General features: G+C 34.3%; 1 protein-coding gene across 5 annotated transcripts in view; it reads left to right on the top strand.

Annotated features, from left to right (window-relative positions):
* Positions 1-23,995, top strand: part of FUT8 (fucosyltransferase 8) — a 101,127-nt gene extending 77,132 nt beyond the window's left edge. For all 5 annotated transcript variants that reach the window (XM_082283427.1, XM_082283429.1, XM_082283426.1 and 2 more), the window contains 4 exons: positions 10,862-11,108; positions 12,305-12,481; positions 18,738-18,888; positions 22,590-23,995. In XM_082283427.1, the coding sequence (XP_082139553.1) occupies positions 10,862-11,108; positions 12,305-12,481; positions 18,738-18,888; positions 22,590-22,907 (893 nt within the window). In that variant the 3' untranslated portion in view covers positions 22,908-23,995. The remainder of the gene's footprint in view (positions 1-10,861; positions 11,109-12,304; positions 12,482-18,737; positions 18,889-22,589) is intronic.
* Positions 23,996-24,590: the final 595 nt, after the last annotated feature.

The following is a 24,590-nucleotide window of genomic DNA, read 5'->3' as shown; positions in this document are numbered from 1 at the left end:
GCAGAATTAATTGCAATAAATTAAAAAGTTTTACTCCATGAACTAGATATTCCTTGACAATAGTTTTTTTTATGTAAATCAGCTGAATATTTAGGTTTGGGCTAAAAAAACCCTTTAACTTGTGTACAATTGCATGAATTATGTTTTGCTCCCATGTCTCAAACTTATTTATAAAATCTTGCAGAAAAAATGGATTAATTTCTACTTCTAATTCTTAATTTTGTTTTTATACAGTGACTTTCATTATTTACATTTTAATTCAAACAAGTTCCATTTCTGTGAAGCAAGCTGGAGAACGGTGATTTGAGAGAACAGAGTGTAGCAGCAACCTCTGTATTTTCCATTTTTTTCAATTGTGTTAATCTTGAAATCAAGCTACTGATACTGTGTAGAGTTTTTGTCCTCAAGGTGCCTTGTCAGATACTCTATGTAAAGACATTTGTCTGTGTAAACACATAAATATATTTAGGAAGTGGTAACTCTTAAAAGGACCTTGGAATTCTAATGAGGTAGGTCTGAGTTTTCAGAGCAGCGCAGTAGCCTAAGAGAGCAAAGTGTTCCTTATTCATGTCTAAGTGGAGGGTTATTGAATAATAGCAAGAAGTTATTTCCACCTTGCAGAGCAAAGACAGGCTGCAGGACACTGTCTGCTTCTGTTATCAGGCCTTCAAAATGGATATTGATAAATATGAAGGGCCTACACTGGTTCAAGGACATAAAAATCTGCTTTACAGTAGGAGATTAAAAACCATAATTCAATTCTAAAATAAAGCAAGTTTTAAAAGCTGGTCCTGCCACATTTTATAGGTATTTCTATATGGGAAGTATTTCTACTTTTAGACAAAGACGTGGCTGGACAATTCTGACTGGAAGTGAGGTCTGCTTTTTAAGAGCAACTCACTACTGCTGTTGACCCCTATTTTGGCAACTGGTCCCAAAGCAGAAAAGCAAAAAAATTGCATTATCTGAAATTGGAATAACAGGAGATGCAGTCTTTTCTTGTAACTAGCTTTATTTCTTTTGGGGTTTTTTTTAACACAGAAGAATGTTTGCCTTTGCTCCTTGAGTGGGTATGGGATTTTTTTCGTTTGTTTTGTAGTGATACTTTCAATATTGTCTTACAGCTTGTGTCACAAAGTTAACTTGTGCAGTCCCAAATCTGCAATACTAAATTAAATTAATTTGTATTTTAAGGGGGTCTTCATAAAGTACATCTCTGTGTTCTTTCACGCTATAATCAGTCAAGCCAAGTTGATCCTAATGAAGCCATTTACATAGGCTAAATGTACCACTGGTTCTCATTTAATTATATGAGGAATTACATCAAATCTATTCTTGATAAAAGAATGGTGCTCTTGGAAGTTGTTTGCCATGTCAGTGGCATTTTTTAACAGGATGGGAGATAAATGGAAAATACTTGCATTTAAATACGGCCATTATCTGGTAGCAGAAGTTAGAATGTCTGTATTTCTTTAAAGGTCAATGTTTATATTTACATTATCTATCAAAAAATGTTCAGGAAGCGAAAACATGGGGATTGTATACATTGAGTTCTCCTTAAGTCATTGCTAATTTAGGTTAAGATTTGTTGTCTGTATAAAATGCAATTGACTGCTTGATAATAGTTCCTTGCATGGGCAGGACCATAGGCAGATTAGCACACACTTTGTTCCATGAGAATTGTTTAACTGTGTTGAATTGAAGGAAGGTAACCTAAGTGTGCCCACTGAAATAGTTACTTTCCAAACAGCAGGGGCTTCTTTCCCTACGTTTCTTGATCAGGGAAAGCTGAAGCTGAAGACTTAGAAATCCAAGGAGTGCGTGGAGGTGGGGAAAAGGATTCTTGGCTTTGTTCTGTGCAGTGGTAGGAATAATCAATCACATATTTGATCACGGATCTTATGCTGTTCATACAAAATACTACACTTTGAAGCATGACTTTCCCTTTTTCCTAACAGATTGATGCTGCCCCCCCACAATGTAGTAGCAAAACTAGTACTAGTAGGTTAGTGGTTAATTACAAACTTTCCTTATGAGCATTAAGTCATGGATGATAAATGACAGATTGGTAAACCAAGTTTCTATTAAAAACTGAAAAAAAAGTTAAGTTTAACTGTTACCCTTTTAAGAATTGTTTAATAAGCAAAAAAAAGCTACAGATTGGCTTAATATTAAGAGTTTATTTGATTTAAGGTAGCCATTCTTTACTTGAAAGGTTATACTGCAGCATGTGCAGTAGGGAAAAATACTAGTGTGTTTTGTACCCAAATGAGAAAAATCAGGGTTTTTTTGAACATGAAGAGATGACATGAGGTAAACTAAGTATGTTAGGTCTCGAAACAAATGGCAAAGTTTCAAATGTTAATATAAGTTCTTTGTTTGGCTGCATAAATTTCAGTTCAAACTGAAGCTTTCTTAGGGTTTTGGGGAATTATAACCTGCATTCAAGTTTTGAATAACTTTCTAATGTATTACACTAGGTCATTAAAATGTTCTGGTTAAGTAATAGTTAGAAAAAATAGTTACCTATTTTTAAGTGATCTTTAAGCAAGAGTAATCTGAACTGGCAGCTGTGGAGTTGAATTCAAGTCATCCAAACCCTTCCTACGTCTTGAAAAGGACTACCACAATATCCAGGTGGAGACAGCACTGCCAGCACTATGGGTTATGGCTCTGATTCTTGGGAATGTATCAATTGTTACAGCAGCCATTCTTTCTCTTAATGCAGGCACTCTTAATTCTTTACAGTAGCACAAGGCTGGGCGTTTGGTTCGTTTCAGTGTAACTTCACCAAGGGTGTTTGTGTTCTTGCATTTGAGTAATGAATTAAAAAAGAACCTTAAAATGTCATCTAATTCTCAGGATATGTTTCTTGTGTAGATTTAGAATGCCATAGTGAAAAGCTGCTTGTAGGCAAATGGTTCTGAATACAGTTTTTCCATCTTGTGAAATAACTGGAAGTTATACTCAGACTTTTAAGGCAGAAATAATTTCTTGCAGTTTGTATTTTTGTTTCTCAATCTTTAGGCCTTCAGCCCACTGATTTATTTCTGGTGTTGTGAACAGATAAGAAATTTGAAAAGCTGCCTTTTTATTGCACTGATCTCCTACCCCCATTTGAAGACACACATTAATTTTAATTTAACATTTAATTTAATTTAGCATTTCCTATGAAACAATAAATATTTTATAGTCAAAGAAAAAAAATTTACTATAATACCATATTTTTGGCATTGCATGTCCATGAATGCCGTTGTGCTAATGTTTTGTAGAGAAATCTTTAGAAAGTGTTTTCCTTTATCTGGTATTACATAAATCCTGTGACAAACCTCAACAAAACTGGGGGGCTTTTTTTGCAAGTACCCTTAGCTAAAGTAGTGGTTTCAAGTTTCCAATACTGTGCAAATTAATAGTATTTTATTACTGTAATAGTTATGGAGAAAACATCTATATTTCTGTGTGATTTATCTTGTTTTTTTTCTTAATACCTCCATTACATTTTCCCCTATTACTGAAGATCAGAAAAATTTCCTTTTCCATTATTACAGGCTTACACTCTTGATTTTCTCCTTTCATGTTAGTAGACCATATGAAGTAGAACGCATCCTTTTTTCTTTCAGATGCACTGTTAAGGTGACATGTGCCTTACTGCTATGAATATATGAAACATATATGAAACATAGAAGGTTTATTCTCTCCTGTTTTATTTATGGCTAACTAAAATGTCCTTTTGTCTACACATACCTTGAGAGCTGTGTTCCATCTGGACTTGCATATGGAGGTACTTTTACTAATTCAAAGATGAGTCTTCCAAGTGTTCAAATTCGAACAATACAAGATTGGGAGTTATAAACCACTACCTTGAAAAGACAGTAAATGTCTTGTCTAAACTGGGAGCACTTCTCCACTAGATGCCTGGACAGCCAACTTCAAATATTAAGCTCCATTGTCATGACCTGTTGGAAGCTTTTAGGTCATGAGATATGAAATTCTGTCTGCATGTTGTCTTCTTTTTAACATGCTTTTACATGCCTGTTGCAGGCTTGAGGGTATGTCCAGTCAGCATATGCAGGCAAGAGATAAGTCCCTGAAGCTGTTGAAGGATTATTATAAAAATAAGCTATCTTCTATTCCAGAAAAGATAACCATATATTCAAAGCAAGTATTTGGAACTATTTTTATAAGTATATAGTAATTAACATTAGACTGAAATAGAGAATAAGCTTTAGTGGAATTGTTGGAAATCAAATCCAAATTTGATTTTTTATCAATATAGATGTAATGATCTTTTTAATGTTTTCCTGAGTTATTTCAACTATCCTTACATATTACATTTAAAACATCAATTCTGTTTACTGTTTACATGAATGACTAGACCAGGATAACGTGGCAAAACCCCTTTGCATTTATGAAGTATATTTGCCTTTGCAAATACATTCTGAGATATTTTCTGGCAGCTAGGGAATTGGAGCTCCTTTTTAACATGAACCCTTTTCATATTGGTTGTTTAGATGAAATGGGGCATTGTTCAAAAGCAGTTTGAATATATGAAGATAAAAGGAAAAATAAATTACTAGTACAGTTCTTGATTTCTACATAGTTTGATGCTCTCCTGACTATTCTATGAAGTTGATTTGCACAGTCTCTTCATCTGTAAACTCTCCAGCTGACACACTGGCTATCCAAACAATTGAGGAAGGGAAAAATCTTTACTTTTTAATGTTCTTTCCAAGTGATGTGACAATTGCCACAAAAAGCTTCTAGGAAGTGATGAGAAGTTTTTGGTAGAGTGAAACAGAAATATAGGTCTTTATAACGCAGCTCACCTGAGCTGCTGAAAAGGGAATGGAGGCTCTAAAGGCACCAGTAGGTGCTACTGCTTTAGTTTTGTTAGAGACAGAGCTATTGCAAATGCAGAAATTGTTACACTCAGATCAGGCCTCCGTCAGGTCAAAAGGGAAAACATTCACTGGAATCTCACCACTTTTTAGGACAGTAAGTGTTCATCTTTACACTATGGTTTTGATGATGGGGGGGATTATCAAAGAACTGGAATAACATGGGAAAATAAATACAATTGCAAGATTGTCACTTGTCTTACAAAGACATGTTGGTAGTTCAGTAGCTCTGGAAGTTAGAGTTTTTGCAGGAGGAGAAAGAAGACTACCATTAAAGTTTTACTTTTTAGGAGGGAGATGATAAAATAATATCTTCACAGATTTATTTTAGACAAGTTTCTTGTGAAAGCAAAAGTTTTGTCGTTGTGCTTTACCTTTCTATCTGCTCTTGTTCTTTTTAAGCCTAACTTAGTTTAAGTTCTGAATATTGGATGAATTTTGGCCAAATCTGACTAAAATAAATAGGTCTTGTTAAGGCCTCTCAAAGGTCCTTAAAGTAGATAGACTCTGTGTGTGTACAGAGCCACTGAAGTCAACATTCAGGCCTGTGAGGAAGTGAGAGGCAATGACTCATCACAGATGCCACTTTTCAACATGCAAACAGTACCCAGAGAGGTAAGAGACATGAGAGCAAGTGAGGGTATTTGCAAGAGTTGTGCAGAAGAGGAAAGGAAAGAATGCAGGAAAAAAGCCTTGGAAGTGCTGGATTGAGAAGAGTAATGAAAGGCACTGTTGGCATGTTTTGAAAACATTTTGGTGTATTTTCTCCTGAAGGTATCGAGATTCAGCCCCTTGGGATGACAAATGGGACAACACTATCCATATGGCATGTGAAACCTGGAAAAAAAAGGGCTGTGTTTTCAGTTTCTTTAAAACAGAATTGCACCAAATTTATTCAACACCTGTCTGCCTTTAAAGGCTTGGTTACATAAAGGATGATTAAAAAATTAATAAGTGGAACACTAGTGGGAAAGTCAGAAACCAAGTTCAAAAATTCTGTATTAAAATTGTACAAAGGAAAAGCTTAGGGAAAAAACCCAACATTTAGATATATGAATTGTGTTTTACACTGACTAGTTAAAAAGAAAAATACAATTTTTTTCCGATGGCAATTCCATTTTATAATTCAACTATGGCATAAATCTCTTACAAGGTAACTTTAAGTATGCAAATGCCCAGAAGATAGTTGTAGGAGGTGTAGTCTGCATCACAAAACAGATAAAAGCATACTTTTACTTTCTTCTGAACTAGTTGACAATTGATAAAGAGCATAACACACCATAACTTTACATAGTTTTCATTTTTTACTGTATCTGATTTGCAAAGAAAAGCACTGAGGTGTCACTGATGAACCCTGAACCTGCTGTCCTTTGCAATATGTAACAGGAACCAGCAGGACAATGAGGAGCCTTGAGAGAATTCAGCACAGTCCTCTCACCATATCCTGTGCTAATCAGACAGCTTTCCCATCACTCTGACATATCTCGTGCAGTTGAAATGAGAGTTTTTCACCTGGGTAAGGTTCCATATTGACAGTCAGCCTTTCAGGCTGTAGAGCTTGGTTAAGTAAATCTGTGGTTGGTCTATGGGAGTTGATATCAGCTTAATTAAGTATATTACAGAAACAGAAAAGCAGGAAAGCTGTTCCATTTTTGCATCAGTTTATTCAGTTTATTCAGTGTTTCTAGCAAGACAAACCGGAATGAAATTGAAATTCTCAGTTATAAGACAGGAATGTCCTTAGCATGGTGTTCTTTGGCATACTTTTTAAGGGCTTCTCGAAAAAATACTTTGAAATTAGCTGGTGAATTTTGAAATAATAGGAGAATGAATAGCAAACAGGTTTTCAGTTAACATTAATTAGTAGTAGTGATTGCATGGTAAATGTCAGCCTCCTTTCAGGTAAGAAGTTAATGAACACCCAATGAAAATGGCCATCCGAGTGTAGGTATGAGCCAATGTTCAGATGGCAGGAAGTAAGCTTAGCTAAAATGACAAAATTCCAAAGGTCTTTTTGAGTCAAACCAACATTTTTAGGCTTCCAAAAAAAGACGTTGATAAGAAAGTTACAAATAGCAAAAGTTTTTAAAGGGGCTTTAAATTAGGGTAAATTGAAAAGTAGGCAGACAGTAAGATTATGCCAAGTCACAAGAGTTATATGAGTCCTGAGGGCTATAAGGTCATTAAGGCACATTGGGCTACTGCAGTGAAGCAAAGGTACACTTTTTATAACACACAGAGCTAATTTCAGTATTTAAAAAGTAATCAGTGGGTCTCCTGGAAATTGAAACTGTGTTGCTGATGTATTAGTGATGAACATATCCAAAAACTGGTAATAAATAAGAACAAGATGCAAATGGCATGGGTCATCTGAATAAAAATCAGTTTCAGTCCAGGACCTTCCTCCAGAGCACGTTGTTATGATAAGAATGTGTGTTTTCAATATTGCAGTACTTTATGACTTTTGCAAAAACACTCAATCTTTAGTTACTCAGTGAAGTAAAATCCAAAACTGGGCTAAGTTGCAGAACTCTGGAAGACAATTATTTAGTTTATTCCAAAGTGAAAAACAGCACCTGGAATCATATGAAAGTTAAGCTATAAATAGAATTATAGTGACAAATTTTGGCAACTGTAAAAGTAAAATAAATCACATCAGAAGAAGTAACTTGAAGTATTGCTGACATGTCAGTTATGTATAACAACTCTAGAGGTATCTTCCAACCTGAATAATTCTGTGATCAAATGTCAAAATTGTGCCACCACTGAGTAGGGAATTGGACCTAATTGTGACATGATGATGCTGTGATTTAAACTACCAGCATGAGAAAAATACATAAACATTAGTATGGATTATTACCTTTTATGGCCTATTTATTATTTAACAAAATACATCTGTGAAGAAAAACTCAAATATATTACAAATTAGAGAAAACTGAAGTGTAGATTAAAAGTTAATTCTGTATTTTTAACTCGGTTTCATTATCTTCAGTTGAAAATTCATATGAATCAGCAATGAGACTTACTGTTTTCTAATGTATCTGCTTGTCTATTGATCTGACTGAGTTTTGGTTATCTCCTGTATCATTGATTTTGATTGCAGCATATTTCTGATTTATTTTATTTTAAAATAAAACAATAACCTGCTGTCCAAAAAAGGATAACAGTTTTTTAAACTACGCATGTTGAAAATTGGGCAAGCTCACTGCCTGTTAGGAATCTTTGTCACAAACACTGTGAAAAAACAGTTATCAGTAGGGTAAGAATGCTGTCTCTTGCCTATAAGGCTGTTGCAGAGAGTTGTTTACCCCTTCAGGGTTACTGACGAGTTTCTCTGCACTGGTTTTGTCCAGGACTAAAGCCAACAGTTGCTGTAAGTTTTCCTTTTTCTGCATCTGCTATCTCATACTTTTAAAAATGAGTGAAGACTAATAGGGAGCTTTTCCTTGATTATTGTTCAGGACAATAATATAGGTAATAAAATCTACAGAGTTGCCATAAAGTTTTTTGGAATTGTACACATACCTGTGTGTTTGATTATGCAGATGATAATTGTATGTAAGCAATTAACAAACTAAACATTATTGAAATAGCCGTGACCCTATTTATGATTTGATTTGTAATTTTTTTTTAAAGACTACACTTGACCTAGTAGGTAATTTTGAACAATCAAATTCTTTGTTTTTCCTTAATGAAATACATTTCTTTTGTTTCTGATTTTGATTCGCAGCAAGTCTTGCAACTTCATTGCTATTCAAACAGTGTATCACATAGAGTTGAAAGCTGAAATCTGAAGCTCTTTTTTCACAATCTTCTTTGATATTCGGTAATTTTGGTATACTTGAATATAGTTTGCTATATATGCTAAGAGTTTTCCTAGTTATTTCTGGCCAATCTAATTTTCTTCAAAACCTTAAGCCAGTCTGTGGAAACTTTTAGAAGCACACTCTTATCCTTTAAATAGGATGGAACAATGTATTGAGTGCTTTTCAGGGTAGGAATGTCAATTAGTAGGTCGGATTGCTCAATCAGCTTTATCAATAACAAGATTTTCCAAATGACTGTCTTTACAGACCAACATATTTATTCAGTAATACAACAAATTTTAAAAGCTTGTCAGTGATACTGTACTTAATAAAAATCCACCTTCTATATGCACTTTTGCATCACCTGCTTTTTCCCCTCAAAAGGTTTGCAGCAAATTCTCTTCTCTAGTTTAAGATTGAAGTATTTTCTTTCTTGTCTTGGCTAAGATTGCTGTTGTTTCTTTTGCCACCCTGTTTCTTCTCCCATTCTCAGTTGAGGGGGAGCAGGTGAAAAGGATGGAACCTCAAGCATTCTTTCATACTATTCCCAAGCTAAACGTTTCTTGTCTAAACTTTTGCCTGATATATCTGCACCAGATTTAGCACTTCCCTGGCTTCATGCTGCTTTTTTTTACTGCAGCTTTCTGAAGTCATACTAACAAAGTATTATCCATCATATTATAGGAAGATTTAAATGCTCAATGTTTTTACTGAATTGATGAACTTTTATTAAATCTTTTCTTGTGAGTGTGATATAATAGGTGATAAAATATGAATTGGCTTCTTGAATTAAAAAGAATCATCCATACCTGCTGTATGGGAAATTCTTCTAAAGAATCCCTTTACCGTGATGGTATACAGTGCAGTGATGAAATATTGACATATAGATACCCCTTGGAAGACAGATTTCCAAATCTGGTAAAAATGAATTGAAAATACACCCAAGGATAACAAACATTCCTTATTTAAATAACCATATCTCAGACAGTTACTCTAGAATTTTGACTAGTCTTGCAAAAGTGCTGTAACCTTTGGGATCTTTAACCATTCTTAAACTCTTAAACTCATTATTCCTTCCCTGAACTGATTTTTGTAGCATTAAGATTTACTTGGGCATCAAAAGTTATATGAGTTTTATTTGCTTATATTTAAAGCAGTTTTCTTTCCTGGCTGGTGAGCACTAAAGGAAGAACTAACCATCTTTGCTGGTAAATAGTGCAGAGAGTGAAAACATTATTTTGGAGGAAATGAGCACACTAGAAATATCAGCTGAAATGTTCAATGCTTTGAAAATGTAATGCTTTGTTTTGTATTGTCATGTATTATAATTTGTTTCAGTATATGAACATAGCTTTGAATTATCAATTATGTAGACTGTTGTGTTTGTGTAGTTTGTAAAAACTCTTAAAAGATGTTTAGTGGCTATTAGGCCTTGAATTAAAGTCCCATCTAAACCATCTGTATATTCTACTGTAGTTAATATTTAAAACATAACAAATTCTTATCCATAGGTACATCACGTGCTTATATAGTGCTTGTGTTTTCCCTGATCTATTTAATTTTCTACTTCATAGTTTAAGTTCTTGAAGACAGGAATTGTCCTTCTCCACTTCTAACAACAGAGTAGCTAATTCAGTGGTTATAATGATGTCTGAAATGCTGAAATTTACTGCAATAAAATGTGTTCAGAAGAGCAGCAGAGCTGTAGTTATTTTCTTAATGATTTCTTATGCCTTAAAATATTTCTTTGTTTAATTTTTGAACAAGTAACTGAATTTTAGACATTATAGATAACCAGTCTGTCCAGATAAGCTTTAGCACACAGTAATGATATAGTTGTATATAAGAAGGTATGAATATATGAACAGGAACACATTTAATAGTTAATTAACTACCAGCTGCTAAGAATTCAAGAACCTTCAATTTTGTTCTACTTGGAGTGCATTGTTTGATATAGTTCCTATATTAATCTAGTCTAAAACTGTGGTTTTTATTAGATTTGTTAATGCTATTTTGAAAAAGCAGAGCAAGGGTTAGGTAGTCTTTTTGAAATTGAAGATACAGATTAGTTGATATGTTTGGGGTATTATTTGCCAATGGTAAAGCTTATTAATAAAGTAAACTACTTGACTCATCTTAGTATGTATTTTAAAACAGGTGAGGCTAATGATAAGGATGTTCAGGTGGTGGAACTTCCCATTGTTGACAGCTTACACCCACGGCCACCTTATTTGCCCTTGGCTGTCCCTGAAGACTTGGCTGATAGACTAATTCGTGTACATGGGGATCCTGCAGTGTGGTGGGTCTCACAGTTTGTGAAATACTTGATTCGTCCACAGCCTTGGCTAGAAAAAGAAATAGAAGAAGCCACAAGGAAACTTGGCTTCAAACATCCAGTGATCGGGTGGGTATTTAGTTTTCTTTTTAACTGTCTGTGCTTTAATATGTGTATGTAGTGATTCCTGTTCAGGAAGAAATGTTTCATGATGATAATCAGAGTCTCAAAGTATTTTGTGGGGAGAGGGTGATTCCTAGAGGAAGCTCTTATTTTTTAACTGTGCATAATACAAGTTGATTACAAGTACTTCTTCAGCACACTTGTCCACCTGTAGTTGGACAGATATATAAAAGGAAGCTCAATAGAAGGTTTTTTAACATGTCCTTCCACATTTGGTAATACAGGATTTCATTAATGTAATTGCCTTATAGCTTGTATTCCAGGTACTTAACTGTCTGGGTCTTCTTTCCAAATGCCAATAGCTTTTACATTTGAGGAAAAAAGGCTAAGCCTACATTTTACTTGCCACAACTCACAACTAATTTTATCACTGGCTGCATATGAACATGGCATGTGCCTTTCCCTTCCCTGCTGGTGTTTTCTCAATTGTTGTTTCTCAAAGGTAAAGATGAATTGGAAAGGTCTGTGTGGGGAGATACGTGGAGGAGGAAGAAAAGCACCTATGACTAAGAAAAAGCAGCTTGTGGGAGAAAGGTTTTGCCATCATGTAGTGTGGAAATGTTGCTGCTGCTGTGCTAGAGTCTGCTTCCTTTGCCAGAATTTTCATTCAATCCACAACTTTCTTTTCAAGAAAGTTGAAAAGTGAAAGCACACAATAGGTTTGTCCAAGTGTTAGTTGGCTTTTGACCTTAAGTTGGTAGGGCACTTCACCAACGCTGTATCTGAAGACTCGTTACATTTCAAGGAGGTCAAAAAAATGCCTTTGTAACTACCTTAATTCAAACTATGCATTATGTGATGCAAATATTCCTGTTTTCCTTTTGACCTGTATTGATCAAGCATTATCTGTCTACAGTAGATAACTTAGCCTTGTGCACAAAAGGAATGCCAGCTTACATGCTATAATTCGATGTCCTTCATTCCTTTCTTTCAGTTAACCCTTTGCCTTCCTTGTGAGATTATTATATTGCTTTTGAGAACAGACTGACATCTAACTTCATGTTGTCATTGTGTCTTGATGGACATGGATGAGTTTTAATCCTTCCTTTTTTTAACGTAGGGATTCAATTTAAAATTTCCTTTGCTAAAGTATATGTAGTATTTATAAATAAATGTAATTCCTAGTTTCTACCTTTTTCCAGTGTTCACGTCCGAAGGACAGACAAAGTAGGGACAGAGGCAGCATTTCACCCCATTGAAGAGTACATGGTACACGTGGAAGAGCGGTTTGAACTTCTTGCTCGCAGGATGCATGTTGATAAAAGAAGAGTGTATTTGGCTACAGATGACCCTTCATTGTTGCAAGAGGCAAAGTCCAAGTAAGATGAATTATGTTTATATTACAGTTCCTTCCAGTTACCTTTACAATTTCTGACTATTGTGCACACAGGTTTTAGTGTAGGTGGATTTTTCGTCCTTTATTCAGTTAAGATTGCATTTCATTTTCCAGTGATTTCAATTTCTCTCTCAGATATGCGTTTTTGGGATTTTTTTTCTCCCAAGTATGCTTTTCAAAGCTTAATGTTAAAAATCTAGAAGAGTTGAGCAAGATACCTGTGATTATGTAAAAACAAACTAATGATGTAGAAGGAAGGTAAATATAAATAATAGATGTATAAATAATATAAATATAATAAATACACAAATTCTTATTGAACATACATATTAAAAAGAAACTACTTAGGAATATTGTAAAAACTGGATAATATATTAAAAAGCATCACCTGTCCAAAAAACACCAATCTGTGAACAGTTGACGGAGGAATTTTTATAAGTGGGTTGAAAAGCTGATGATGAAGCTCTTCCCTCTTTCAGAAGGACTTCTATGGTGATGACATAGAAGACTTTCACCCTACATGTTGAATAATTTTGTCCTTTAATATATATGAGATTCTCAACTTCTTACAGTGTCTTTGTCCCTTTCTTTGCTCTGTGCCCTCTTCTAGCTCTCTAGAATATGGATACACAGTAAATGTTCATTTACTCCTACATGGCCTGTATTTCCTTGTAAATTAATATTTCTAATTAATTAATTAATACTTTTTAAAAATCAAGGCAACTCAGTAGTGGCAAATTTTTGAACTCTTCTATTCTTTATGACATTCTTGGAAAAATATAAAAGATAACATACTACATAACAGATTTTCTTTGGCACATGCAAGGTAAGCAGAAAATGTTATTTTGTAGTAGAAGAATTTTCTACAGCATTGAAAACCTGCCTATTTCAACTGTGCTGTTTCTGTTTTTCTTTCCTATCTATAAAAGGCTGCTGTTTAAAATTATGGTGTTTTGTAAAAACTGAATGAACAAACAAACTCCAGATGATGGCAACCTAATCCTTCCTTTTTTGTATGTGTAGAGGCAAGAACAATAGCAGAAACAATGATAGCATTTAAAATGCAAATCTAAACAATGAAAAGACAGGTAATACAAAGTTGAGATTATAATACTTAATTTATTATATTGTCCTAAATAACTTTAATAACTGTTTGTAACTTAACAGAATTCAATATTGATGTAACAATATTAGTTATGCATTTTTATTTTTGTTTAACTTTCAAGCCTTACCATTCTTTGTGAATAATGAGGTGCTCTACCTGTAAACATATCATCCCAATTTTTCAATAGCAACAAAAACTAATGTAGAATTGTAACTTGTTCAGTACAACAATACTGAATTTTATTAAGAATTACAGCTCAAGTTCATACCAAATCACAATTTTACTTTAATATGGTAAGATACAACTCAGTAGTACAGCATTAATTTTATGTTTTCTTCATAAAAGGCATAGAATCTGTAAGTAGTGAAGAACTTTTTATGTGTTACGGCTGAGTTTTCAGGTCACAGCTTACACTGAAACATAATTTCCTTTGTTGCTTGCACCCTACTGTTGCTTGCAGCTTCAGATGCCTTGAGTAGAAGGCGTTTGAAACTTCCTGTGATTTCAGAGAAGGCAGGATGCAATTTGATGTTTGGGCATTTAATAGCATCTGAAGGCAGGTTAAGGTCATGTTTTGGCAGTAAAGAAGCTTTTCTTCCTCTTCTTGTGAAATCAACTATAAATTGGTTTACACTTCTGACAGAAATGTTCTAGTCACATTGAACTACCAAGCTTTGATAGAAAGAGCTGTCACATTGCAGTAGCTTATGTTGCATTCATTATTTGGTGCAGTAATATTAGTAAGTCCTGGATACTGTATCTCTACATGAGAGTGACTGGCTGTCAAACAGCATTGGCATTTAAGTAAAGAAAATCTAGCCAACATTCACATGAATAGGCATGTTGTTTCTAGCAAGAGAAGTATTTTAAACTATTCATAGTCATGAAAACTGTTTTGACTTAAGTTTCAGAAACTTCCTTTGCAGTCAGATGTCTACCAACTGCAAGTACAGTAGTAAAGATAGTGCAGTCACTACCACCAGTTTGTAGAGTGTTTGTGTTCTATTTCCAGAAGAAGGAAAGAAGTGACATATTTTCAGAATTAGGATTATGTAGAACAACTTTAGTAGAGAGTAGCATGGTTGAGAGTTCAGCAACTGCAATGATCAGACAATTAAAGCATGTGACAGCTTCTGGTAAGCTTCTGGTATTTATCTTAGATAAGTGATGTGTTAGGGATGGTGTAAATTGCTTTCTCTTTGGCTGATTTAATCATTTTCACATGCAAATTTTTGAATATCTGGTATATCTATTTCTAGTCTATAATACTACTTGAAGTATCTTCTCTCTTTAGGGTATTCAAAATAATACAGATGACATATACATAAATTTTTAAGATATCATATTTAATGTGTTTCTGGTTTGTATATGAACCTATTCAGGTGTCTTTCTCTTGTACATGAGCACAAAAATTCAGCAAATATTATTCTTCCTTCCAGAATGTCTACCTGTAAAGTCATCTTTATTTTTTTTTTTCTCCTTTTTTTTTTTACTGTTTATTTACTTCCACAGTAGCAGGTTAATGTCTCTTCTCCCTTTATCCTATCTGTAGTTTGGCCAACCCTTCCCACATAGTATGCCTGATACATAGAATTCAGCAGTGCTTCAAAGTACTAGAATCTGATGAACAGCTCATATCTTTTCCAGTTTTTTTTAGAGCAAGACCTGAGAAAACACATTATTTCTTAGTCTGTTTACACATATACTCACAATCTTCTTTCAGAAGGAAGAAAATTTTCAGTGCCTGTTCTGGACACTCCACAGGCCTAGCAATTGAGAACAGGAGCCCGGGACTCGCCTTGCTTTGCACCTGCAGTGATAATCTGTAGTTGCACAACTAGTTGATCAGCTTCTGAAACCAATAGGAACTTGAAATAGTGCCATAACTGTGCCTGATTTGTATCCTTATCTGAGGCTGTTAGGTGCAGGAAGGAAAGATTTTTAACTCTGTCTTTCCCACCTTCTTTTGATATCTTGTTTTCTCTTTCTTATAAGACGGGAAAAAAAGAATAAAATCCTTCCTGGCCTGTACATAGGTTTTAAGAATCTATCAGATAGCTTTAGAAGAACTGGCTATTATTTTTAGCTATGTGGAAGAGATACACTACATATATGTAATCCAATACAAAGGAAACAGAGTTGTGCCAGTTTCCATTATTTGGTTTTATCTTGGAACAGGCTGCCAAGGAAGCGTAATACCACTGTCCCTGGAGGTATTTAAAAGTCATGTACATGTTGCACTTCCAGGATGTGGTTTAGTGGTGAACTTGGCACTGCTGGGTTTATAGTTGGACTCAGTGGTGTTAAAGGTCTTCTCCAACTTAAATGATTCCTGGGCCTTTCCTGTTTCAGAGAAGAGACTATGTGAGTAAAGCTAGGAGGCATCCTACACAACACTCTGTTTCAGTGATTCTGTCAATAAAAATATGACAACTTACTATGTATGATTCATTTTCTACACATTCAGGAATCCTAGTAATGGGTTTGTGTCCATGTTCTACTTAAAAAGAAAAAAAATTCTCCAAAAACTTACAGTGTAAGTATTACATTATTCATAGTATAAATACAGATGGAAAATGGAATGGAAGGAAGCAAGAGCTAACTATAGAGCTTTGGTAGTTTCATTTTCTTTCTTCTTTGTAGTCATTGTGGCAAGAATAGCTTCAAATAGAATCTACAGCACTGTAGGAAGTGGGAAGGAGAATTAAACCTCACCTGAAGTCAGTGGGCCACATACAGTTTGAGAGGAGTGTGCATCTGGCCTTTTTCTGTATTTTTCTTTATGCTCTGCTTTCAGCATGTGTTGGAGACAGGGTAGTGAACCAGAAGATTCTTTGGTCACGCTAAGTATGGCTGCTATTTCACTCATATTTTAAAAGAGACCTCTTCTCCCAAGCATCAATGTAGCGTTGTGTGTGGGAGACAACATAAAAGTGCTTGTTTGAAAGCTGAAAAATGTGAGTAGATAAATTACAAGCTTTGATGACTGTTTTGAAGAGTGGGCTCTGAAACCGTTGGTTAGATGAATTTGGATCAACTTTATAAAATGGAATGAAAGGCCAGATCTAAAAGCATCTCAGAGACTGGTTCCAGAATAAAGGAAAGAAGGAGAACATTTTAAATATATGCATTAAAAGATGCGTAAATAATTCTGACCTTTTGTTTTTTACCACATCCAATATGACACTTTTTCCCCCGTGCTTCATTCCTTAAAGTTATTAGAGTGATCTTTTGCTAATAAGAAATCAGATTCTTCAAGAAAAGTTCTTTTGTGTCTGCTCAGCATGTGGATTCTGATTTTTGAAGTCTGAAGGAAGTGATTAATTTTAGTGGTATTCCTGATACCAAGAACTTGCAAAGCTGTGTGCAAATATCTTTACCATGTTTATTGTCCCTAGAAATGCCATCTCCTATTAAATGTTCTTTGTGTTGCTCCACTCAGAGTTGTTTACTGAGATAAGACTGATACTTATCTCTGTTTCTCAGCTAGTTCTTAGAATAGAGGATGATGTATTTCCTTTTGGTCTGTACTTTTTTTTTTCTTAAAAAAAAAAATAGGAATACAATTAACACAATGGAAATTGGAATAGAATGTGTCCCAAATATTGTGGTGTCATCTGTTGGGTTTTGAGAGCTAGTTAAATATTGACAAAAAAATGCTAGACATGAAAAGATCAGAAAGTTAAAATTGTGAAAGAGTTCCTACTGAAAAAAACGATTTATAGCTTCATATGCTTCTGTAATTTCTCAGAAGGGGTATTATCAGTTACTCTAATATTATTTCCACCCTCTCTTTTCTTTTTGTTGGTTTTGTTTTGTTTTTTCTTGTTTTTTAATATAGTAGGAACTTTCCCTGACATTCATGATCAGGTACACCCATACATTCCACATCAAACGTGGGCATTTTGCATACAGTTTTTTGATTTGCTTTTGAGATAAATTTGCTGATTTGGTAGTCCCAAAAGCCAGCTATAGTTGTCCATTTCACTTTCGAAGACAGTTTCTTCATATTTTTAACATTGAAATGGAATAAATTAGGCACGTTCTTACAAATGTTATATTGGCTGCCTTGCTCTCTTGTGAAATGTATTATTTATATTTGCAATGAAGTTATAAATTTGAAAAAAAAGCTTTTATATATATATATAGTTTTGTTTTATAGTAAGTTGTGTAGTTGAAATTTTGTAGTTGGCTGGTTAGTTATGCGAGTTGCACTTCATGATTGAAATATAATTGTTGTGTAACAGCAATGTAGTTACTACCTTTGTTACATCTGTAATAATTGTCTTTGATAGGAGGCTGACTGAAAATTTAATTATTCATGCTCCTTGCCACAGTTTCTTTCAGATTTCAGTTACCCAATACAGAAGAGTAAATTTTTTGAGAAAGACCATTATTTTCCAGTATTTTTTAAAGGATTTTTTTTTATTTTTACGTTATTGCTGCATGATAAAATCTTTTATTTTAATGTAAGATAAACTAAGGTTTTATATTTCAAATAAAATATTTTGACTTAAAGTAGTACTTTTTTTTTTGTAGTAAGTCAGGAAAAGTGTATTGGCATGGAGTTTTACATTTATTTCCTTTTGACCAGTGAATTGGAAAATTTGTTCTCCATATGGTCTTAAGAACTGGGAAAGCCTTTTTAAATTCTTTTCATTAGTTTACATGCCTTTATTTAATATGTCCCTTTTACAGGTGACTGTGTTTTTTTGCACAGTGTCCTAATCAGTATCTAATAGTATGGTAATAAATGTAGTCTAGTAAAGTCAGAATCCTGTATCCTGTTTAGCAGTAGAGAAATCTAAGTGGTCTGACTATATTTCATCTAAAATCAGCATAATTTACAGAATGTGGTATATACTTCCTGATATTTCTTTCACTTCTTCTACTTTGTTATGTATCAGACAGACTTACAGCATCTTTGTATTTGAATTTTTTTCTAGATAAAGAGAGGGCATGCTTGGAGGCAGCAGTAACATTCTAGAAGCTTCAGCAAATTGTAATTAATTTCCTGTAAAGCAGAGGCTCACTTAAACAAATTAACAACCTTATCTTGCAGCAGAGGTAATGCTTCTTAAAAAAATAAAAATGAACAGAACAATGCTATTAACTGTGCATTGTATTTTCACAGGTATCCAAATTATGAATTTATCAGTGATAACTCCATATCCTGGTCAGCAGGACTGCATAACCGATACACCGAAAACTCCCTAAGAGGTGTCATTCTGGATATTCACTTCTTGTCTCAGGCAGACTTCCTGGTCTGCACATTTTCATCCCAGGTAAAATGCAATGCAGATACAATGTAGATTATATGTACCAGTTCTAAATCATCGTTTTCTTCTTGTTTCTGTTTATAAAAATCTGTTTTAAGATTAAAACCACAGCAAAATGTCACCAAGCAGGATTTTGTGACTGATGTGCTGATCCCTCTAATTCACATATGGCAAGATTTCAATCAGATTGAATGTTTTTACTTGCTGTTGTCGTTATTCTCTTAGGTGACACAATCACACATGATTTTACTATTAGATGGAAGTGGACACAAAAATCAAAAGTTAAAATTCACATAAAAACTAAATGCTTTCCACAGCCTCAAATGTAAGTTGTTTGCTGCACTGCAATGAAAAATAGGTAACAAGCATAATATTAATATTAATATATGGTCAATACAGTGATATATTGTCTTTGACAGGCATAATTCTTAATAAAATTGCTGTAGCAAGAAGACAGTGAAACAACAAAAAGTACAGAAAAGTCTCTTATCCCTCAATCATGCTTGTGCATATTTTTTTACCATTTTATTTACCACTTTATTTACCATTCACCGCATCCTGTTCAGAGAATGACATTTTATAGCATATTTAAAGATTATTAATATAGGCTTTTTCAGACCAAAGACATGAGTAAAATCCAAAGTAAAAATCTTCACTAAGAAGAGCTGTGAGGAGCCATCCACTTTAATAATAATAGTTTGATTTAACTGAAGTACATCCACTGAATGGATATCACAGTGAAAGAGGTGAAACCTACAGCTGTATGTCTTAAATGCAACACGTGCATTGGTGTAGAGACAGTTCATGGTCTGAAGGAACAATTATGTGGTCTCGGGTCAAAACATAATGAAAAATCTGTAACATTTTCTGCTATTGTTGTATTCAGATGGCTGTGTTAAAAGTGATAAATGTTTGCTTTAAGTAAACCCCTGGTTATAAACATAGTTAAGATGATACAGGTTGATCAAGATCTCTGGAGGGCATCTGATACAACCCCCTTCGAGGGTACCTTTGTGGTACATGGTGTCTTTGAGCTCAACTCGCATTCTGTTTCACCATGCATTTGACAATAGACTTGCTTATTGGATAACATATTTGGTTTTCCAGAGTTGGAGAAAATTCTACTGAAGTATAGGAAATCCAGTGTTAGATTGTTACTGTCAATATCTGGACTATGAATTTGGTCCAGTAATTTACTTAATTTTTTCTAGGCAATTTCTTGTGCTTTAATAATTCTATCTCCTCAAAAATCATTTAATACCAGTTTTTCTGGGCATGCAACAATGTGGATCTCTACAGAATCTTCATATATTGGGCTTTTCTAAGGTCTGTTGCAAGTTTTCCCACCATTCATAAATTTTTCTTTTTATGGATTTAAAATTGGATTCTCTAATATTTGCATTGCTATGCCTGTCCTTCCATCAATTAAATAAACCATTTGATAGTCACGTTGGCATTGAAGGTAAGCAAAATAAGGCCATTAATGACCATCTTCTGTCCAATAGGTATGAACAGAAAATAAGGTTAAAAATGTATTCTTACGTATTTCCAATGTGGTTTTGGGGTTTCTCATTAATCAATTCTATGCTGACTTTTTTTTTCCATTTTGCCAAAAAGAGTCTAAACTTCATTACAGAGATATTAAGAGAAAATGGTGCTACATGTGAATAGAATCAGGAATTCCCCTGTAGTAATTGGGTTTTATGGTGCTGAAAGCAGAAGAACAGTGGTGTAAGCTGAAGAAGAGATATTTCATTAAAATACTGTTTTTAAGGAATTAGTCCCATCATAACAGAGAGTCAGGGGAAACAACCTACCTTGACACTGTATTTCAGCAATGTCACATTAATTGAGTAGACTAATTAATTAATTAATTTTATAGAAAAGCTGCATGGTAGTTACACAAATCATAACACAGTAGGAGAATTAAGATTACAAATTACAGCAAAGATTTTTTTTTGGTTTCTTCAGTCTTGATTTAGATGAAATTGTAGCTCCCTCTGACTGATGTATTTTTCTTCATAACTTCGTTTCCTTCCAGAATTTATTAGTCTTTGTATTTTTCATTGTACATGTAAGTATACAGGCTGCAGAACAAGGGATCTGGCAATAAAAAATGGGAGGCTGGCTTTAGCTATATTTCTGCATGTGCATATTTTGCCTGCTGTCCTCAACGGTTTACAGTTTAGTTACCCAGGTTTGGTGCTACAAAGAAAACAATTGCTGAGCGGAGCTGTTGAATGTTTTGTGTCAGATATGCAAGTCACACATGCTAAAAGCATTTGTACTGAAAAGATTTTAAATTTTTGTAGTGTGTATTCTGTGCATCTGCTTTCTGGGGTACACACACATGCAGAGAACAAAACCAAAATAGTCACAGAAGCTATAAAATAAATAGTCTTTTATAAATATATGGGTAGTCAAATTTGTTTCTATATTACAGTGTAATATAGTACCAGTGTAACAGGTACTTTGAAATAATTAACTTCAGCCTGATCATCTGAAAGGTACTTCTGAAAACTTATTTTAAAGTTCAGATGCAGAGGGATAAAAGGAAATCTATTACATTTTTAAAGCCAATGCCTCTCTCAAAGGAGCTAGGAAAGTACATATACATCTAGTATGACTGATCAAAGTTCTATTCACTGTATCTTCAAAGGGAGAAAATAAAAGTAAAATCAAGCTTTGCTATATTAACATAGACTGAAAGTTATTAAAAAACTCAAATGCTTCTTCATATTGAAGAAATCTGCTGTATTGTTAATCAGCCTTTATCAAACTTATGCAAAATCGGAGAAAGATACAGTAATGGAAGTCAGAAGTCAGAAAACTCACGGTAGCCAAGGCGGACACCTGACAGAGAAGAGCTTTCTAGCCAGTGGCTGAAAAGAGCTTTTTTTCATAAGCCTTTTGTGCTTCTAGCAACTCTGAGAAATACAACATAATTCTGACGTGGGACTGTGTGTTCAGTCTGAAAATTCCCTTCATAAAATGGGACACAATGACAAGTAAAAATGCATCCTTCTTCCCACCAACATGGTTATTGCCTTGATGGAATTCTCTTGTCATTTACTTGTCTTCTAAGTTGCCAACAGTCACAATACTATCACTGTTCTAATATAAACAGCATTTTAAAGCCTTGGACTTATGGAACTGTTTGGTTGTGAAAATTTGAACTTCCTTTAGAAAAGTAAATGCAAGGCCTCATTATTGCACGATAAATTTTGAAAATGTAAATTCAAAGGGAAGTAAAATACAATTTTTAGTAGTAGTAGTATTAGAAAAGGAAAACTAATTTGCTTTTATATCTGATTGGGTACAGATCATTCATTTTAAAAAGCTGAATAGCTAGTGTTCATGTAGATGTTTTCATTTTATACCGAAGAGTAGACTGTACTAATTATTTATCTATTTATTTATTTGTTTATCAAATCTGATCACCAGAAGCCTAATTAAGATTCTCCAAAATGTCATGTTTTTTGTTAGTAAAGATACAGGGATTCTGTGGTTTTTTTGGTGGGTGTTTTGGTTTGGTTTTTGATTTTTTGGGGGCTGTTGGTTGGTTGGTTGGTTGTTTAGTTGTTTTTTTTAACCCGGACATTCCAGAACCTGATCTTCTTGGGAAATATTACTTTACATTGGTTGTTGATTTCTGTGGTATATTTCAGTCACACACAATATTAATGACTTCTGTTTTTATTTCTAAGGTTTGTCGAGTTGCCTATGAAATTATGCAGACGTTGCATCCAGATGCTTCAGCGTATTTCCATTCTTTGGATGATATCTACTACTTTGGGGGACAGAATGCTCACAACCAGATTGCTATTTATGCTCATCATCCACGAACTGCTGATGAAATTCCTATGGAACCTGGAGATATAATTGGAGTAGCTGGAAACCACTGGGATGGTTATTCAAAAGGCATCAATAGGAAATTAGGAAGAACAGGCCTGTACCCATCCTATAAAGTTAAGGAGAAAATTGAGACAGTCAAGTATCCTACATACCCAGAGGCTGACAAGTAGATTAAAAAGAAGACATTCAGCAATTATTATAAAAAAAACTCAATTTTGATTGGTTCAAACCAGTCAACAACACACTAACTATTGATTTCTATGGGATTTGAATTTGCATTTTATCATGCAGTTAAAATCAAAGCCTTTGCAATGAAACTGGATAAGAAGCAGAGAACAAGTGGATGGGCTATTACCTGAACTTACTCTTAAACATTTTTGTTATATGCACTCTCACACATGCACACACAAACCCACGTACAACAGGAAAACTGTTGTTTTATACTTCTTGTCTCTTTCCAGGAGTTGTCCCCGTCATTAGTCTTACGTGAGCTTCGGGCTCTTTTCTCCGCCATTAATTGACAATAATGTTCAGACTTAGAACACTGCCACATTGTGTAATTTGAGTGACATGAACATGTTTTGTATGTGCAAAATTTGAAACATGGTGCCTATATTTGAAAAGTTTGTGACCTTTTTAGAAGAGCCATGCCTATTTCACTATGGGCAAGAGTCAACTTTCATCTGGTGTTACCGTGACCACTGAACTTGCTTCAAACAACAGATTCAGATTTCACACTAGATTTCTTTACAAGTTTGGGGTTTTTTTAGCATTCCATTGATTACTTCTCATCATTAATAAAATAAAGGTTACATTCAACAATAAAGTCTCTTAGGAACTTTTGTAAACAATGCCATGAACAGATTCTTTAGTACTGGTAGTTTCTGGACATTGCCTTTGATTGAAAAAATCCAACAACACAAAATCCACAAACTAAGGAAAAAGTAGCCAGAGTTCCATTGAATTTTAGACACTTGTGTAGTTCAACAGTTGTATAGGGCACAGTGCTGCTCAGCTTTGTGGACAGTAGGTAACAGCAGAATTACTTCAGTGGCTAAATTGCTTACATTTACCCTCTGACACTATTTTCTTAACCTTTCTCTTCTGAAAATAATTCGAGCTTTAGGGTATTATGGATGGCCACTTAGCATTCTGGCATTGAATGTAATTACTTTTAAGTAAAATACTGCAGGTTATCCCGTTTATAGAACCTGTCAGTCTGGACTACTTTAAAAAAAAAATCTAACAGCTTACCCAAAAATAGTAGGTTTCAAGAAAATATACAAGGATGAATTTTTATGCATGTCATAAGATTGTTATTAATTCTTAGTGTTTTGAAATCTGTTGCTAGTCAGCTCTCTATTAAGAAAAGAGGTAATTTACAAAATAATTTTACAAACAAATTCATAGATTTCATGGTTGTGTATATATATATAATATGTAAGATAGCAAGAGATTGTTTCCAAATAAAAAGAATATTAATAGTATTTTATTGGTTCTAGTGGAATCCAGTTTGGATTACTGGCAGTGCTGAAAATGTTTGCTGTTCAGAGACTGAGAAAATGCCATGTGAGTAAAGGTTAAAAGAGCACGGCTAGTTGACCTTAGCAAAGCAAAAGTATAGTTAATTATGTTTATGAGTAGACCAAGGACATTGTTAACATAATGAATGGATGCACTTGACCATGAATACATTTTAGACTGAAAACTAGAAGGAAGTCTCTGGCAATGTGCAGTTCAGCAGCAGGCTTCCAATTGAAATGGTGGTGAGATGGAACTGGATTGTTGTGTGAAGGAATTACAAAGTAGTACTTGCTGACATTACTTACAGGACTGATCCTGTAGATCCCCTC

The sequence above is a fragment of the Coloeus monedula genome (genome assembly GCF_965178545.1).
Source record: "Coloeus monedula genome assembly, chromosome: 6".
NCBI classification, from domain to species: domain Eukaryota; kingdom Metazoa; phylum Chordata; class Aves; order Passeriformes; family Corvidae; genus Coloeus; species Coloeus monedula.
Note: the sequence above shows the minus strand (reverse complement) of the source record. Positions and strands in the feature narration are given on the sequence as shown.